This window comes from Theropithecus gelada, chromosome 8 (genome assembly GCF_003255815.1).
Source record: "Theropithecus gelada isolate Dixy chromosome 8, Tgel_1.0, whole genome shotgun sequence".
Classification (NCBI taxonomy): Eukaryota; Metazoa; Chordata; class Mammalia; order Primates; family Cercopithecidae; genus Theropithecus; species Theropithecus gelada.
In genome coordinates, this window is record NC_037676.1 from 18,495,945 (window position 1) to 18,515,013 (window position 19,069).

The 19,069-nt window shown below is 42.5% G+C and overlaps 1 protein-coding gene across 1 annotated transcript in view; it reads left to right on the plus strand.

Annotated features, from left to right (window-relative positions):
* The first annotated feature begins 5,038 nt into the window (after positions 1-5,038).
* Positions 5,039-19,069, plus strand: part of LPL (lipoprotein lipase) — a 28,801-nt gene continuing 14,770 nt past the window's right edge. The window contains exons 1-4 of the mRNA XM_025393263.1: positions 5,039-5,119; positions 5,451-5,691; positions 14,828-14,988; positions 18,348-18,527. Of these exons, the coding sequence (XP_025249048.1) occupies positions 5,604-5,691; positions 14,828-14,988; positions 18,348-18,527 (429 nt within the window). The 5' untranslated portion in view covers positions 5,039-5,119; positions 5,451-5,603. The remainder of the gene's footprint in view (positions 5,120-5,450; positions 5,692-14,827; positions 14,989-18,347; positions 18,528-19,069) is intronic.

Here is a 19,069-nt window from a genome sequence, read left to right on the forward strand (position 1 = left end):
TATATATATATATATATATATATATATATATATATATATATATATATGTGTGTGTGTGTGTGTATATATATATATAAATTGCAGAAGACTGCTCATGGTATGCTGACATTACTGTTTACTGTAAAAAATAAGTTGTATGTGTGTGGATAAATACATACACATGCACACATTTACAAACACATTTATGCTTGTGTGTTCATAGACTTTTCTGGAAGGGTAAACTTCATAAGAAAGGAAACTAGCAGCATGTGGAGAATGACTAGGGGATTGGAAGTCTTAGATCAGAGAAAGATTTTTGTTTCGTTGTACATAATTTTGCACTGCTTGAAATGTCGATTTTAGTGTTTTTGTTTTTGGTTAACAACAGATTACTTTTTCAACTAAAGAGTTAATTGGAAGAAGAGGCTGAACGAGGTGGCTCACACCTGTAATCCCAGCACTTTGGGAAGATGAGGCAGCAGGATCACTTGAACCCAGGAGTTTGAGACTGCCTGGGCAACATAGGGAGACCTCCATCTATACAAAAATTAAAAAAAAAAAAATTAATGAGCCAGGTGTGGTGGTACACGCTGGTAGTCCCAGCTACTCAGGAGACTGGGGTAGGAGGATTGCCTGAGCCTGGGAGGATTGCCTTGGCTCAGGAGGTAGAGGCTGCAGTGAGCCATGGTTGCACCACTGTACTCCAGCATGGGTGACAGAGCAAGACTTTGTCTCAAATAAATAAATAAATAAATAAATAAATAAATAAATAAGAAGAGAATGATATGATGCCAACAAAATTTCCAATCAAATGAAGTTGCCCTCTATTTTTCTAACGCAGATTTGGGCTACGTAAACTTAATTATGTGTCTGTGTATGTATGTGAGTGTTTGTGGTTTTGTGATTGTAGATTCATAGTTAATAAATCTAGTGAAAGTTTAAAATAAAAGGAACCCTGCTTTCTCCCCCATTTGACACTGGATCATCTTTTACTCAGTGTTGTTAATTCACGCAACAACTATTGGCTAAGAACCTCCTAACTTCTCAGCACCAGTAGATGCTGCGGGAAATACCCCAGACACGGAAAGAGCAATACCTCCCTTCGGGTTACTTATGGTTGAACGAAAGAAACAAGAAAGCTCAGATCTGGCCCAGTGCCTCACGCTAGTAATACCAGCACTTTGGGAGGCTGAGGCAGGTGGATCACTTGAGCCCAGGAGTTCGAGACCAGCCTGGGCACGGCAAGACCCCCATCTCTACTAAAAATACAAAAATTAGCCGGGCATGATGGTGCACACCTGTGGTCCCAGCTACTCGGGAGGCTGAGGTGGGAGAATTGCTTGAGCCTAGGAGTTTCAGGCTACAGTGAACCCTGGTTGTGCTACTGCACTTCAGCCTGGGCGACAGAGTGAGACTCTGTTTCAAAAAAAGAAAAAGAAAGAAAAAGGAAAAAAAGAAGGCTCAAATAACAATATAAGAGTTTAGAGTATATTCATTCATTAAGTCAATTCTTTTTCAAGCCTGTTACAAGGGCTTTTTTGGGACATTACAGTATCACCAGGAAGTCAGCAGGGGGCATCTCAAACTCATCTTCTGCTAAATGGGGCTAAGCTCATTTTCAGAGCAGGCCTTTGACATGGGTCTGAAGTTATCTCTGAATGTGAAACCATCAGCAAAAAACATTCATGATGTTCCGTATTTCAATCATTAACTGGGTCTCAAAGTTTTCTTTCATCTACACGGACTTAAATTTTTAATTTTGTTTGGTTTTGTTTTGAAAAAGGGGGAAACTACTTATAAATGAACATGAATTAGAAATCCAATGGGTTATTTGTGGGATAATCTTTATTGTGTGTGAGCTGTCTTCTAGGAAAGGTTTGCATCCTGCTCCCCCTTGGTTCCCCAGTTCCTCTGGGACATCATCTGGATAGTGTGCTCTGTTCTTTTTCTTTTATTTATTTATTTATTTTTTTTTGAGGCAGGGTCTCACTCTGTAGTCCAGGCTGGAGTCCAGTGGTGCGATCTCAGCTCACTGCAACCGCCACCTCCTGGGTTGAAGCAATTCTGGGGCCTCAGACTCCTGAGTAGCTGGGATTACAGGCACCTGCCACCACGCCTGGCTAATTTTTGTATTTGTAGTAGAGACGGGGTTTCACCATGTTGGCGAGAGAAGTCCCTTCCTGGATGCATTATTGCAATGCACTGGCTTTTAAAATAATTCTCTCTTTTTAAAAATTATTTTGAAATGTATCTTCTTAATTTTATTCAGACAAATCTTTTAATGCTGATTATATTATTTTTTCCCCTATCCTACCACATCTCCAGATCCAAGAGCTGCCAGCCTCAACTTCATCCTTCCCTTCAGCAACACATTATCATTTCTGTTCAGAGCCAGTTTGTGCTACAATTTAAGGGACACATGTGAGTAGGTAGTGGTGGCAAAGCCTTTTATGACAATTTTTAGTAAACATCTTTGTTTTTTCTTATTTAAAAAGTCAACAGATTTTAGAATATTTTTTAATATTTATGACTTTGCGTTTATACATTTTATTTGTATCAGTATGTTTTCTTACATTAATTATAATTTTTATAAGGACAAGATCCAACTCAGTACTGATGATCTTTAGAGCCTGCTTACACATTTCATTGTATTTTACTTTAGTAAGAAAGCCAGAAAATAAAAATCTACATTAAAATATGTGTGTACAAAAAACTCTGATTCCCAGGCTACTCCTGTTTGCAACTGCTGCAACATTAAAATATAGCACATGAAATACATTTTTTCCTTCTCTCCTGGGATCGCCAAAGAAAAAACATCTTATGATTTGTGGTTGCTGTTATTTAATCTTCCCTGAGTTTCATCTTCCCTCATCTGTAGAAGGGTAATATTATTGAGTTTGGAGTACTTTTGTAATGATTAAACGCAGGAGAAGATGAAAAGTGCCCAGTGCAATTAGCAGGCCTTCAATCAAAATAAGCTAGCTAGCTAGCTAGCTGGCTGGCTGGCGAAATAATGCTTCCCTACATCCAGAACTTCAAGTTGTTTCATTAAGTATGCACATTAGACTTTTTACTTAGGTCATTTTAAATGTGTCCCAGAGGCAAGTGTCCTTCTACAGGGATACCGTTAGCTTCTTCTCACCTAAAACTTAGTTTGTTATAAAGGAAATGCCAATTATGGAAAAAGTCAAGCCTTTACTACTGAAGGCCGAGTAACCTCGCGGAAGTTTGGATGAGTCGCCTCACTAACGCACATGCAATCCTGACCTGGAGATCATGTGAGTTTCTGCGTTAGAAGGCAGGCACCTGATCGCTCCCAGCGCAGCCAATCAGGAGAGAGTGTTGCCGCCACACCCACCTGCTCGGCGCTTGCCCTGGGAGAGGAGCCAACCTGGCTTGCTTTTCTTTTTTTTTTTTTAACCAGGCTAAGCTGCTATAAATTAAGTCTTCCTGGAAATCTCTTCAACTCTACTGGACGTGCTAATGGCATAGTTCACTTCAAACTGAATTCATATTTAAATATTATATATCCTCCAACTCTTGAGGGCTTTAATTTTGTTATCTGGTTAGCCCGGGAAATCATTTTAAAAATACGTTATAAGTATAAGACTTTACCTTAGCAATTACATAAAATCTCCTTGCAGTTTTCTGAAAGGCACAGAAGTGCAGTTTAGTTTGGTTGTCTTATCAAAAGACATTTATGCATGAAAATAGGCTGCAGGAGTATTCTATGTAAGATAGCAGGCATTTCTGCTCGTCTGTTTATATGCCATTCACACCATGAACACATCCAATGCAATTGTACTCATCTTCTGTCATTTTTTAAAATTAGAGTTTACTACATGATTTTTGGAGGACGGCCACATCATAGTTATTCATCCCTTGCATGGTCTGTTCTGCCACTTCTAAAGTTTTGCGAAGTTTAATTTTTGGCAGGTTTCAAGATTCTCTACATACTTTGTAGGATAGAGTGAATGTGCACAGTACATTGTGTAATAATTGCAATACAAGACAGCGTGTTGTGTTGTGGCATGGAATGCATCAACTTAAAGATAGAACTCTGTTGTGCAGAATACAGACTTTTGAAATATTTGGGTATTATCAACTTTTATTTCATTTTTCGAGAAAAACTTAAAGAGCGAGCCCAGTTTTTAAAAAAGCTTTTCATTGTTCTAACCTACAATTGTACATTGTGTTTGTGCGTGTGTGTGATGGAGGGTGGGATGAGTAAAAGTGGACATTAAAAATATTCACACTATAAATGTAGTAGATTGGAGGTTCTGATTTGATGAGTCAGTTTCTCAGCCATAAACTGAGAGGGGGTTGGGGATACACTTCATTGTCCTTCCTGGCTAATATAAATCCCTTATATTTAAAAAGATATTTAAAAGTATTCCAAGCATTTTGGCAGAAAAGCACAGTATCCAATTTTTTTTTTTCTTATTTTATGTGCATGCCTCTTACCCATTTAAAAATAGCTGTATTGACCTATAATTTACACACTATATAATTCTCCCATTTAAAGTGCACAATTCTATTGCTTTTAGTATATTTACAGAGCTGTGCATCAGCACCATAACGTAATCTAGAACATTGTCATCAACTCCCCCAAAATCTCGCTATTCTTCCCCTCCCCTATTAATTACCCAGCCCCAGGCAACCACTGATCTACTTTTGGTCTCTATAGATTTGTCTATTTGTGGACACTTTAAATGGAATCATACAATATGTGTCATTTGTGACTATCTTCTTTCACTTATAACTCAATACGGCTTTAGATTATTTGACCTCGATGTTCTGCCTCTGAACACAAAATATTATCCTTGCATTCCTTGATGAGTTTGAGGATTGAGAATAATTTGCATGAGGCAAAAATTAGAAACTAGTTAGAGCAAGTAGGCTTTTCTCCATCACATAAGCTGATCCATCTTGCCAATGTTAAAACACCAGATTGTACGAGCACAAGCTGGGACGCAATGTGTGTCCCTGTATCCCTACATTGACTTTGCGGGGGTGGGGGTGGGTGCGGGGTGAGGGAGGGAGGACTGCAAGTGACAAACAGGATTCATCAAAAGAGAGGTGTATTAAAGTGCCGGCCAAATGTAATTTAACAGCTAAACTGTCCCTCCTTGGAAAACAGGTGATTGTTGAGTATTTAACGTGAATCGATATAAACCTGTGTTTGGTGCTTAGACAGGGGGCCCCGGGGAGAGTGGAAACCCTTAGGCTAAGCGAACAGGAGCCTAACAAAGCAAATTTTTCCGTCTGCCCTTTCCTCTTCTTCTCGTTGGCAGGGTTGATCCTCATTACTGGTTTGCTCAAACGTTCAGAAGTGAATTTAGGGCCCTCCCCCCAACTTATGATTTTATAGCCAATAGGTGATGAGGTTTATTTGCATATTTCCAGTCACATAAGCAGCCGTGGCGTGAAAACAGTGCCAGACTCGATTCCCTCTCTTCCTCCTCCTCAAGGGAAAGCTGTCCACTTCTAGCTGCCCTGCCCTCCCCTTTAAAGGGCGACTTGCCCAGCGCCGGACCGCGGCTCCAGCCCTCTCCCGCCCCCGGCTCAGCCGGCTCATCAGTCCGTCCGCGCCTTGCAGCTCCTCCAGAGGGACGCGCCCCGAGATGGAGAGCAAAGCCCTGCTCCTGCTGGCCCTGGCCGTGTGGCTCCAGAGTCTGACCGCCTCCCGCGGAGGGGTGGCCGCCGCCGACCGTAAGTTTTGCACGCAGACTCCCCTCCAACTGCAAACCCGGCGGGTGGCCACTTGCCATCCGAACTGAGGATGGGAAAAAGGAAGTTGGAAGGGGCTGTGATGCGCCCGGGGACTCTCCCAGCCTGGGCACTAGCCCGAAAGGGTCCCTGCAGTGGGATCCAGGAGGGGCCGGGAGGGAATCTCCTCCCGATGGTGAAGCGGCGGCGCCGGGTTCCCGCTTTTTCTCTCTCCCGGGTTCCCGCGCTGTCCCTTCCACTCCGACTGGGACCGCGTTCCCAGGCGCGCGGGCTCCGCCGGAGGTTCGGGGGTGTGGGGGGCGGGACAGCGGAGGCGGGGAGTAAGGGCCCGGCTGGCGGTGACCTGCAGTCACCTCCCTGCCGGAGGGGCCCTGGAATGAAAGGCGCACGGGTCAAGGTGACCTCGGCTTGGCTGGGACTGCGGCTCAGCCCCCGCCTGGGGACCCGCGGGCCGACAGGGGCCCCTTCTGGGGAAGCCAAGGCGCGGGAGGCGTTCCGGGAATCTCAGCCGCACGGGGCACGCTCGCCCTCGCTCCGCTGTGGGAGTGGCAGTGGGTGTGAGGGTGTAGAAGGAACGCGTGGCGCGGAGTCCTGGGGACGCGGAGTCCTGGGAACGCGGCGTCCCGCCCGCTATAGCGCGCCCGGGACTCTCTCCAGCTTCCAGGCTCACATGCCGTCTTTACTTAGTGCCCTGAGAACCCAGTGAGGGGCTGACCCTCCCGAAAACGTGGCGCAGCCATCAGCAATCTGTGGCCGCCGACTCGGGGGTTGCCAGGTCTGCACTTGGCCACCCTTCCTGTCCTGGGGACTGAGGCCAGCTCCGGGCGCCCGGCCCCGCCGCGCCGCTGCGAGCACGTGGGGTTGCCGGGCACTGTGGGCACAACCTTGGTCATTGCAGCCAGGGAACCGCCCGCTCGCTAGGGTCCAGGCGTTCGGGTCCAGATGAGAATGTCTCAGACCTGTCCGCAATGGAGGCAGTCTGCTTAATTCAAAACTCGATTCAGTTAACATGCAACAGCAATATAGAGAGCAGCTGAAGCCATTCATAACACGGGCCAACATTTCCTCTTTTCTTCCTTGCTGGAATTGCAATTAGGGCGGTGTCGCTTGGATGTGCTCTCAGGCGGCACGTCCACGGCGGTTCAAGTTATGATGGAGTCTGTCTATGGCTTGGATTGCCACTGAACGTTTGTTTTACTTTGGCATTAATTTGTGAAACATTTTTGTTAGGTTAAAAAAAAAAAAGTTGGCAGGGAGCAGTGGCTCACCCATGTAGTCCCAGCACTTTGGGAGGCCGAGGCCGGAAGATAGCTTGAGCCCAGAAGTTCGAGACCAGCCTGGGCAACATAGGGGAACACCGTCTCTATTAAAAAAAAAAAAATACAAAAATTAGCCGGGCATGGTGGCCTGTGCCTGTGGTCCCAGCTAGTCAGCAGGCTGAGGAGAGATCACTTGAGCCAGGGGGTTCCAGGAGGCTGCAGTGGGCTGTGATTGTCCCACTGTACTTCATCCTGGGTGACAGTCTCTCTCTCTCTCACACACACACACACACAAACGCTAAGTATAGATTCCATCAAACCAAAATTGGATTAAAAAAAAAGTATCTTTTCTATTGGATCAGTTTGAAAACACTGGAGACTCGATGAGAACGTCTTCAACATCTTAGGTGGGGTATGCTTAACTGGATGAAGCCAATGTTCTCTGAGGCCAGTGTAACTCTTGACTCTTTAAGTGGACACTTATGTGATTAGTTTATTGAGTTGTAGCCAACACATGCTTTTCTTGGCTGTAAATATATTAAGGAAGGATTATTTCAAAGTAGACTTGAAACGACTGCCTCTCATCCCCTCCACTTTCACTCTACTCACCCAATATATAATGCCTCTCTCATCACAGAAACTTTCTCCCTCTTTCTCCCCCAGATGCGTTCATCTAGGAAGGTAAGAATTTCAGGGAGAGAAAGATGTTAGTGTGGTAGAAAGAGAGGCAGCACCTCCTCTGGGCTCTTGAGTTTACTTATTCATTCTGGATTCTTTCTAAGAAGAATATGAGAACAAGAGGCACTGCCCTCAGGCACTTTGTCCTGGGAGCCACCACCATTTCTGCATGGTCCCAGTTAGGAAATGTGAAGAGCTAGGAGAGGGAGAGTATGGTCAGTGCTTAGCAGCTGAAGTTCTGCTTACCTGGCCATCATGAATTTCCAGGCTATCTTCCGAGTTGAACATGATGGCAAAGGAGAGCAAAACAGCAGATGTCACTGGAGGAGAGCTCAGTGAGGGAATGATTAATAGCTGTATTAAAAGGTGGGAGTCAGGTACGGGGGAAGAGCTGTGATGGAAAATTTTCTTTCTTTCAGCAGCTTATTTTTAACTCAGCTCTCTATTCTTGCTATATTATGGAGGAAAAACCAGGCCATACAGTTTACTGCCTTATGCCAGATGGTTCAAGAAAGTGCCTTGCAACTTACAACATTTTGCAGCTAGTTTCTTCTGTGGCCACCACAAAGACCGCACTGACTTAAATATGAAGATGTTCCAGCCATCAAAGTGATAGCTGGTGATGATTTTCGATCACAAAGTGTAAGGAAAGTATTCAAGACACGAGTATCATACACATAAGGTAAATTCCAACTTTTATGGCAATAAAAACAACAAAAACACTTATCAGTGTAAAGCTTGGGATCATTTATCCATTAAATGAGTTTGTCACCACAGTGAACTAAATACCATTTATCAACAGAGACTTTCTAACCTGGGAGTAAAATCTTTGTCACAGTGCTTTTGTCACATTCTGTCTTTGGAAAAGTTGAAGGCTCCATTAGCTTCTGAAGGACTAATAGGATAGGGTTCCAATTTAGAGGCTAAGAGTTTGAAATTTACTCTGAACAATGTCTGTTCATTAGACTGCATGACTGCACTTTGTCATCTTGTGGCCATTTTAAGATTGTCTGTGTGCACTGACACCCTTTGAGTGCTCAACAATAGGTATCTACTATGAAGGAAGGAATGGATTACCTTGGGTGATATATATATATATGAAATATATATATATATATGAAAGTTCTGCTGGAAGTGAGCCTGTCAAACTTGTGCCAGTTCATTCCTTTTGCTCTTCCTAGTCTGTGCTCTCAGAATGATCAGATGCTATCTAAGCAGTTTGGTGTAGAATAGAACAAAGATGACCCAATTGGGGTGGCCACACTTTGTCTAATCCAGCCACCTTGCTCACAGCACTCAACCCACTTTGGTGTATGTGCTCATCTGTGTTTTCATACATGTTGAAGTCTCTTTCTATGCAGTCAGGTAGGGGTAATACCATTCTGGCTTGGATTAATTTGAGTGTAGTACAAAGTTTAGAGAAGCTTTTAAGTAGCATGAAAAGTCAGATGCTTTTGGAGGGATCGTGGTAAATGTAGGTAAATGGATTTGCATTTAGAGAGCCTCAACAGCCCTTCATTCAAGATACAGCTATCATGACATCAATAATGTACCTTTGAAAAAAAATTGGCTGCAGAATTAATTATGGTGAAGAATAGTATAGGAGTTAGCACTTACATTTTAACTAAAAAGAATAGCATCCCCATGTTTATGCAGCCTTCCCCCCAATAAAACAACTGTTGGCAAAGTAATCATGGACTTTCATTGTGTTAGTTTGAGACAACTAGATGTTTCCATTTGCCATCCTCAGCAACAAGAAGAAAGTAGTCTCAGATTAATCATGTAAACATTTTGTATTTCACTTAAAAAAATCTTGACTTAAATATGCCCATGTGATGACACTCAACCAAATTATTTCATTAACCAGTCCACAAGATCCCTTTAAATAATGATGGCTTATTACACTTGATGGTCTAATTCAGTGGGGAAATTTTAACACACATCTCTGAACCTATTTTTTAACCCCTCTTTTCAGTAGTGTGGAAGGTTACCCCTAATACTGGAGAAAATTCAGGGTAAAATTCAGGTGATACATATAGGATTTATTCTTACTATTCCATTAATAAAACAATTTTTATAAAAATAAAAAGTAGGCTGGCACAGTGGCTCATGCCTGTAATCCCAGCACTTTGGGAGGCTGAGGCGGGTGGATCATGAGGTCAGGAGTTCAAGACCAGCATGGACGGGATGGTGAAACCCCATCTCTACTAAAAATACCAAAAATAGCCAGACGTGGTGGTAGGCGCCTTTAATCCCAGCTACTTGGGAGGCTGAGGCAGAGAATGGCTTGAATCCAGGAGGCAAAGTGTGCAGTGAGCCAAGGTCACGCCACTGCACTCCAGCCTGGGCGACAGAGCAAGACTCCGTCTCAAAAAATAGTAATAAAATAAAATGAAATAAAGCTGCTTGTTAGATAAGTCAAGAGCATTGTTTACATTGGCATATCTGAGCAGACTAATCAATTCAGTCTGATCATGATATTGATGTTTTTCTTCACCAAATCGACCACATCAGTAATTCAGTTTGTTCTTCAACAAACACTGCCTGAGTCGATAACTATGACTATCAGTCTCAGAGAGCAAATGAATTACTGAGGAAGTCCTGTAGGAATGAGAGAAAAGGGGAGAGAGAAAGAAAGGGGTGGGGAGATAAAGGGAGAATAGAAATTCCAAAGAGAATTGCATTCTCACTGAGTTCTTGTACCTCATGTCATTGCATAAATGTTCATGTCACTCATGTGATGACTTTGATCTGCCTTTAAAGCATCATCTGTTGCTTTCCTGGGATGCTCAATGCTTCCCTCTTTCTAGCAACAAGAATTCCCGCTCTTCCCCTCTATACATTTATCTTTCTCTACGTGCTTTAACTTCTCAGCCTAATTTTGTCTCTGTGAGTTCTTATCTATGTTAGAATAAATTCTTCGTCTTTGTTTACACACTCAGATTTGTAGCTACTTATTTAGGAGTTTAGGAATAAAGATTCCATAGTCAGGAAAGGCATAACTTATAACTTCCGTGTTACCCAAAACTCTCCCCTAAGTGCTTAATATGGACATTTCTGATGAGACCTGATTGGCAGGTAGTACAGAGATGCTAAGTTAAATTCAGGATGGAGGCCTGCCTTTCCTTCCCTCCTTCCTTCCCTCCTTCCTTCCCTCCTTCCTTCCCTCCTTCCCTTCCCGCTTCCCTTCCCGCTTCCCTTCCCGCTTCGCTTCCTGCTTCCCTTCCCTTCCTCCTGTACTCCTCTTCTTTCTCAATTCTAAGGTGGCCTTAATTTCTAAGGGACATGGTAAAAGACAGTCTAGTTAGATGAGTGCAGTCACTTATATTATTTCCATGTATGGAAACTAATAGTTTCTTTATTAACAGCTCCATCAAATCAGTTCACCTGCTACCCAATAGCAATCACAGGATGCACTGGAACAACCAAATATACTGACTGCCCCACAGCCAGGGTCCATCGTCCTACCCATCGCTACATGGTCTAAGTCAGTTACTAGAGAGCTGATTGAAGCTTGGGAAGCACATTCATCTTTAGGACACTGAGACATCCTCGGGGGGTTGCAAACACAGGTAGTGTGAAAAGTATCAGAACATCCAAGAAAAGGAAAGTTTGACTAAGTGCCAATAAGATTTACTATTTCATATCTAACGTAGAATTGAAACTATCACATAGCACACAGAGTGGCACTATTTTCCTGTCAAATGAAAATCATTTGCTTTAAAAGTAAAATGAAAGTCTCTAAATACAAATTTACTAGAGGATGTGTAAATTTCCTACTTTTCATTACATGCTCTGGACCCAACAGAGGGAAACTGGAGCTGTCAGTGAGCCATACATGCAATCTGGTACAGGATCTATGGATTGAATAGACCTTTTTTTGTTTGTTTGTTTGTTTTTCATGGAACTACACAAAGCCAGTCTTGGTCATTTCAAAGAAAATTTGTGGTCATTTCAAAACCACCAGCAATTCCAGGGACACCAAATTGCATAATTCAAGGGGAAAGTGGACTAAAAGTGAATGGCAGCCTCTGGAGTTGTACTGAGCAATATTCTTAAAATATCAATTTGGCAAATAGGTGGTAAGCTAGATCTGTCTGCCAGGTTGTTCAGATCATCTCTGCTTTAAAAAGATTGATAATAGAATATGTTAAAATAAGACTGGTGGAGAGGAGGTATGAGCTATTTAAGGTGGAAAGATGTGGGAGAAGGTGAAATTAACTTAGTTTTAAATTTTGTAAAGCACTTTTTAACAGGAAAAGAAGTTCTTAGGCACTGAAAGCAGAATTAGATCAAAAGTATTCAATACTCTTTTCCATTATCAGATAAATAGTAAAGCTAACAGAGTGCTCTCTGGTTGGGAAGGAAGAAGGTGACCAACATCTTCAAACAAAGATGAGAGGGAGAGCATATTCTTGGTGGACAGATGGATTTATGTGCAGTTTTACTATATGCAAATGAAAGGAGCTTTAAAGATCAATAGTTTAGCATAGATTCTTATTTGAATAAATGATCTTGGAGTGTTTACTCATTGTGACAAAACTCCTTTTCTCATAATTAGAATCATTAAGAAATTTCTCCTACATTTTAGATGATGGAGGTGTATGTGCACATGTATGTGTACGTGTGTGTGATCAACTCATTGCATATTTCTTAAACCACAATATTGTTTAAGGAATTTTAGAAAATAATTACTCAATAAGAAAATGTTGGCCAATTGTAGATAATTAGATAAGGCTGACTCAAATGCCTGTAGTTTCTTTTTATTACCATTATTATTATACTTTAAGTTATAGGGTACATGTGCACAACATGCAGGTTTGTTACATATGTATACATGTGCCATATTGGTGTGTTGCACCCATTAAATCGTCATTTACATTATACCTCCTAATGCTATCCCTAATATCTCCTAATGCTATCCCTCCTCCGTCCCCCGACCCCATGACAGGCCCCGGTGTGTGATGTTCCCTGCCCTGTGTCCAAGTGTTCTCAATGTTCAATTCCCACCTATGAGTGAGAACATGCGGTGTTTGGTTTTCTGTCCTTGTGATAGTTTGCTCAGAATGGCAGTTTCCAGCTTCAACCATGTCCCTACAAAGGTCATGAACTCATCCTTCTTTATGGCTGCATAGTATTCCATGGTGTATATGTGCCACATTTTCTTAATCCAGTCTATCATTGATGGGCATTTGGGTTGGTTCCAAGTCTTTGCTATTGTGAATAGTGCTGCAAGAACATACGTGTGCATGTGTCTTTATAGCAGCATGATTTATAATCCTTTGGGTATATACCCAGTAATGGGATGGCTGGGTCAAATGGTATTTCTAGTTCTAGATCCTTGAGGAATCACCACACTGTCTTCCACAATGGTTGAACTAGTTTACAGTCCCACCAACAGTGTAAAAGTGTTCCTATTTCTCCACATCCTCTCCAGCACCTGTTGTTTCCTGACTTTTTAATGATCACCATTCTAACTGATGTGAGATGGTATCTCATTGTGGTTTTGATTTGCTCAAATGCCTGTATTTTCACTGTTGTTACTATGCCACTCTTATTTTTATTATTGGCCTGACTTCTGCAGTTATTTTGATATTACAGATTTTTAAATTTTGAGTTGGAAAAAAAGAGCAAATTTAGATTAAGAAAAGAGAAGTAGTCCTAGCAGCCTCACGAATCTCCTGAAAGTTTGAATGGCAAAATCTAAAATCTGCAAATTACTACCTTCTTACAGTAAATAGGGAGGATTTATGGGTTGTTTTCTTTTTTTACTTTTTTGCTTGAAAATTAAATGATTTCCTTTAACATAACTTCCCTTTGATTGTGCTCTGCTTTGTGGAGTCTGATTTTATTTGCAATATAATTTACTTCAACTATTCACTGTACCCCATGAAGATTTAGCAGCATTTATAATTATTGTCCATAGTTTCAAAGTTCTCTTCTCACCAAGTTTGGGATTAACTATGAAGAACCAAACTGAACCCTTTCTACAACAAGCTTTGCTGTGGTTTTCAAGTTTTGCCTTTGTGTGGAAGATTGTAATTACATAGTGGGAAAATAAATACTTGGGGAGAGAATTAACCATGGTTCATACACAACACGGGTATTTCTAGACAACCTACTAAATGATTTCTTAGAACATTTTGAAGTATATCTTGCCATAGGAGTGGGAACAGTTTCATACAAAAGCTTCCTCATGCTTCCAACTTTTCTTTAAAAAAATTTTTTTTAATTATTTTATTAAAACTAGAGGCCTGGCCTGATGGCTCACACTAGTAATCCCAGCACTTTAGGAGGCTGAGGCAGGCAAATCACTTGAGGCCAGGAGTTTGAGACCAGCCTGGCCAACACGGTGAAACCTCGTCTCTACTAAAAGTACAAAAATCAACCAGGTCAGGTGGCTCATGCCTGTAATCCCAGCAGTTTAGGAGGCTGAGGCGGGTGGATCACTTGAGCTCAGGAAATAGAGACCACCCTGGGCAACATGGCGAAACTTCATCTCTACAATAAATGCAAATTAGCCTGGGGTGGTGGCACACGCCTGTGGTCCCAGCTACTCAGGAAGCTGAAGTGGGAGGATCACTTGAGGTCGACGGTGCAGTGAGCCAAGATTGCACTACTGCACTCCTTTGGCCTGGGACACAGAACGAGACCCTGTCTCAAAAAACAAAACAAAAAACCCCCCACAAATATTGGAACTATAGCACACAAGAGCCATGCACGAGTCAATGTTCTCCAGGAAAGCGAGCTTCGAAGTAGAATTGAGAGACCTGGTTCTGATCCTCACCCTCCCACTAATACCTGGGTAACCTTGGCCAAGTCACTTAAATTCATGTCTTGAGAGAAGATAGAATTCACTAAGGAATCCCCAAATAGCAGTTCACTTACTTGAAATCATGAACATACACACACACACCCCGACTCAGGAGAGCTTCAGGAAAGACTGGAAGACTTAGGAGAGGTCAATGGTGACTATCTTAATTCAGAGTTAAGGTTGTCTGTCAACTTTGCTCAACGTTGGAGGATCTGTTGTTCTCTTGCAATCCACATTCGTTTTTGAAAACACTTCAGAAACAAAAATAGCATCAGCGGTGGTTACCTGTGAACCTAAAATATACCATTCCAATGAATAAAACCAAGCAACCCTCCAGTTAACCTCATATCCAATTTTTCTTTTTCAGAAAGAAGAGATTTTATTGACATCGAAAGTAAATTTGCCCTAAGGACCCCTGAAGACACAGCTGAGGACACTTGCCACCTCATTCCTGGAGTAGCAGAGTCTGTGGCGACCTGTCATTTCAATCACAGCAGCAAAACCTTCATGGTGATCCACGGCTGGACGGTAAGCGAGGCTCTTTGGGAAAGAGGGGATTAGGGTGGTGAGGTATCCTGATGGGCCTGCCCTAGTTGTTGGGGAGCCAGTGATGGGTCCACACCCCATATCTCGCGTGGTTCTCCTTTACACTTGAATAAACACAGTTCTGGCTCAGGTGGGATCTGAAGCCACAGGTTCATGAGAACTCCCCCTAGGCAGTGCCAGCCTTCATTTTAACACTGTACTTGGTTGGTGCTCTTGAGTCAGAGCCTCCTGCGAGGTGGGTAAAGGACGCTCTGCCCAGCTACAGAGCAGAAGATAGGTGATTGCTGTGGAGAACCGGCAGAACCCTGGCGTGATCCTGCATCATCCAGCACATTGCCAGGAGAACCTTTCTAAAGAAGGCAGCATAGAAGAGTGAGGAGAGGGCTGGAGTGGAGTGAGGAAGTATGGGGTCCGTGTTGGCTTTGCCATTCCCCAGCTCTGTGCTATGGATCAAGTCACTTGTCATCTCTGGGTCTCCATTTACTGATCTGTAAAGCAGAGGTTGTACTAGCTATTCCTAAGAACACTCTACTTCCAAAATTTTCAGTTGTCAACTTTAGGGAACTTCTCTAGAAATTTTTTTAAAAAAAGAGTTGGGCCGGGAACTGACATGCCAGATGATTAGAAAAAGTGAAACTGTGATTAAATTTACTTTTAAAAATATTGACAAAAGTCCTCTAATATGTCACATGGTCACTTTACGTTATGCAGTTCTTGCTTAGTTTGTTTTAAAATGTTTCAATCCCAAGTGAGTAGACTGTGTAATTTATTTAAAAGCATTTATGTAAAATGGATTGTAAAAGATATATTATCTATCCATTATGTCAGAGCTTGTGAATATTATAATACCAATTTCTAGAGAGAACTAGCTAAAAATAACATTCATCTAGTCCACATTTCCTTTCCTACATAATTTAAGTGCCTTTGTTATTGACTGAAGAGGACAATTGCTACAATTTTTATAGAGATGAAGACTACTACCAACAGAATTCACACAGATGTTTACTAAAATACAGCCATTTACTATATTAACATAGTAAATTCAATATTTTGTGATAAAAGCTCAAATTCCTAAACATAAATCCTTTTATATTTTAATAGGTATAAGTAGGAAAAAGGAATCTTCTTCTTTTTTGAGACGGAGTCTCACTCTATTGTCCAGGCTGGAGTGCAGTGGCACGATCTCAGCCTACTGCAACCTCTGCCACCTGGTCTCAAGAGATTCTCCTGCCTGAGCCTCCCGACTGGCTGGGACTACAGGCACCCACCACCACACCTGGCTAATTTTGGTATTTTTAGCACAAGCGGGGTTTCACCCTGCTAGCCAGGCTGGTCTCGAACTCCTGACCTCAAGTGATCCACCCACCTTGGCCTCCCAAAAGTGTTGGGATTACGGGTGTGAGCCATTGCGTCTGGCCCAGAAAAAAGGAATCTTTAGAGGCCCTTTGGTTATATGCAGAAATTGACTTTTAATACTTTTCAAAAAATCTGAGCTTAATAAATGCACTTATACAACAGAAATAAATCGAGGATCTCAGGCATCTCAATCTTATCCCTGAGAGAATTTTATACTTTGGGAAGTTATGGAAAAAACGTTTCTTTTTCATACCAAGATGACATGACCAACCCAGTATCAACAGATGGTGCCACTTCCTATCATCGGTCCTACCGCCCCACTAAGCCCACCTGTATCTTTCATATCATGTGTCCTGACATTTTGAGTGCTTGAGCCCAGAGACTGTTGTCTGGCTGTGGGACTGAGTTGCGTCTGTGCAAGAATTAAGCCAGCCACACTGATCTTGATTATCTCACTGAACTTACTGGCAGGGTCAGGTGGCCCACCTGGTACAGGCAGCAGGAAGGGCTTCAGTTCAGCTCCATGTCTAAAAACCAAAGATTTAAAACATAGTAATTATTGAACCTCAGAAGAAACACTCAGATTGAAAGAACTTAGAAAATAAGATCCTTTTTGAGTTGAGGAAGGTGAGTACTTAAATTTTTCACTCGCTTTGTTTGTGGTTACTTACATCACTGTTTTATGTTGATCAGAAAGAAAGGATTCAATTAGCTATCGTGCAGTTAATAAAAGTGTCAGCCACTGTAGGAGTAAGTTGGATGACCAGCCATTTTAGATTGCTTAACTTAGAAACACTGGGCCAGGAGCGGTGGCTCATGCCTGTGATCACAGCACTTTGGGAGGCCAAGGCAGGCAGATCACTGGAGGTCAGGAGTTTGAGACCAGCCTGGCCAACATGGGGAAACCCCATCTCTACTAAAAAAAAATACAAAAAAAAATAGCCAGGTATGGTGGTACGTGCTTGTAATCCCAGCTACTCAGGAGGCTGAGGCAGGAGAATTGCTTGAACCAAGGAGGCGGAGGTTGCAGTGAGCTGAGATCATGCCACTGCACTCTAGCCTGGGTAAGACAGTGAGACTCTGCCAAAAGAAAGAAAAGAAAGGAAAGAAAGGAGGGGAAAAAAGGAAGGAAGGAGGGAAAGAAGGGAGGGAGGGAGGGAAGGAGAAAGGGAGAGAGGACAAAGAAAAGAGAAACACTAGTAGTATGGAAAAACTTCTAATAGGGGCCTAGAGTAAACCCAGTTTTCTTGCTTTATCTGAAATAAGCTGCCTGGGGACTCACAGGCACAGATGAAGGGAACTGAGGAGGCTCTCTAGCTGTGTCATGAGATTCCCAAAAGAATGCTTAGCATGTAGCATGCATGTGATGCATCCCAGCATGTTGCTTAGGCACAGCTATCTTGGAGCTTTGCCACTTGCTTGGATGTCATTAGCTTTAAGTACAGGGTTCCCATGGTGAAGTAGGGGATCCTGGCTGAAACAGGGGGCCATTAACATTACATTCTGAAGAAATGACATCATCCTCTCTTGATCTTGAAAGCCAACTACAAAGGGTGCCCAACACCCCAACCTTGAAGGGAGGCGAAGGCGTGTGGGACCGGACCGATTCCTCAGGTTTCTGCTCCTAGCCAGGTGCTCCTGCTAGTTTCCTCAAAGACCCGCTTTGCATTCAGACCAATCTTTTCTCTTAATAGTATAAATTATCAAAATTTTGCTGAATGTCTAAAATATACTTTTTAAATGGAAAGCATGGTGAACTCCAATCTGCTGTTCCTCAACTCAATGTCTTCCTGGCATACTTAGATCTGCCTTGGAAGGGACAGACCTGTCTCTGAACACTCTTCTGTTATTTGATTTTTTCTATCTGTGCCAACGGGCTTCCTTCCAAGTTTGTTTTTTTCCATTTCATGCAGGTGTATTGGGCTGATGTATCCATGACAAGTGGTAGGTGGGTATTTTAAGAAAGCTTGTGTCATCATCTTCAGGTAACAGGAATGTATGAGAGTTGGGTGCCAAAACTTGTGGCCGCCCTGTACAAGAGAGAACCAGACTCCAACGTCATTGTGGTGGACTGGCTGTCACGGGCTCAGCAGCATTACCCAGTGTCCGCGGGCTACACCAAACTTGTGGGACAGGACGTGGCCCGGTTTATCAACTGGATGGAGGTAAGACTGGGAGAAGTAGACTTAAGTGTCCAAAACAGTGTCTTTGACTGGAGCCAGACAAAATGGCTGTTTTTTCTTCCTTTTCTCTTAGATGTAAAGATTTTCTGGGGGCATTTCAAATCTTCAGAATGAGCATGGGCATTATTTTATATCCAAAAGCAACATTTTGATAAGAATAGACTATAAGTCCAATAAATAGTCCTGCCCTGCTCTATCATTTGATATTTTCATAGTGAATAGATCCAACAGACAAAAGCTTGTGATTTTCGGACAGAGGAAAGATGGCAGGTTCAGCCAAATCCTTCCCCACCAGTTGGCTGGCCCATGGACATCTTATCCTCGCCTTGACATACCAATCTCTTTCATGAAAATACTAACAGTACTTATTCTTTAGTGTGAAATAGGATGAATCTTTTTGTTGAACATTGGGAGAGTGATGGAATTGAGCTAGGAAGATGTTGGAAGGGAAGGTGCATAGGATAGAAGGGAACTGAGGTCTGGAGTTCTGACTTAGCTGCAAGAGACCCACTTTTTCAGACGAT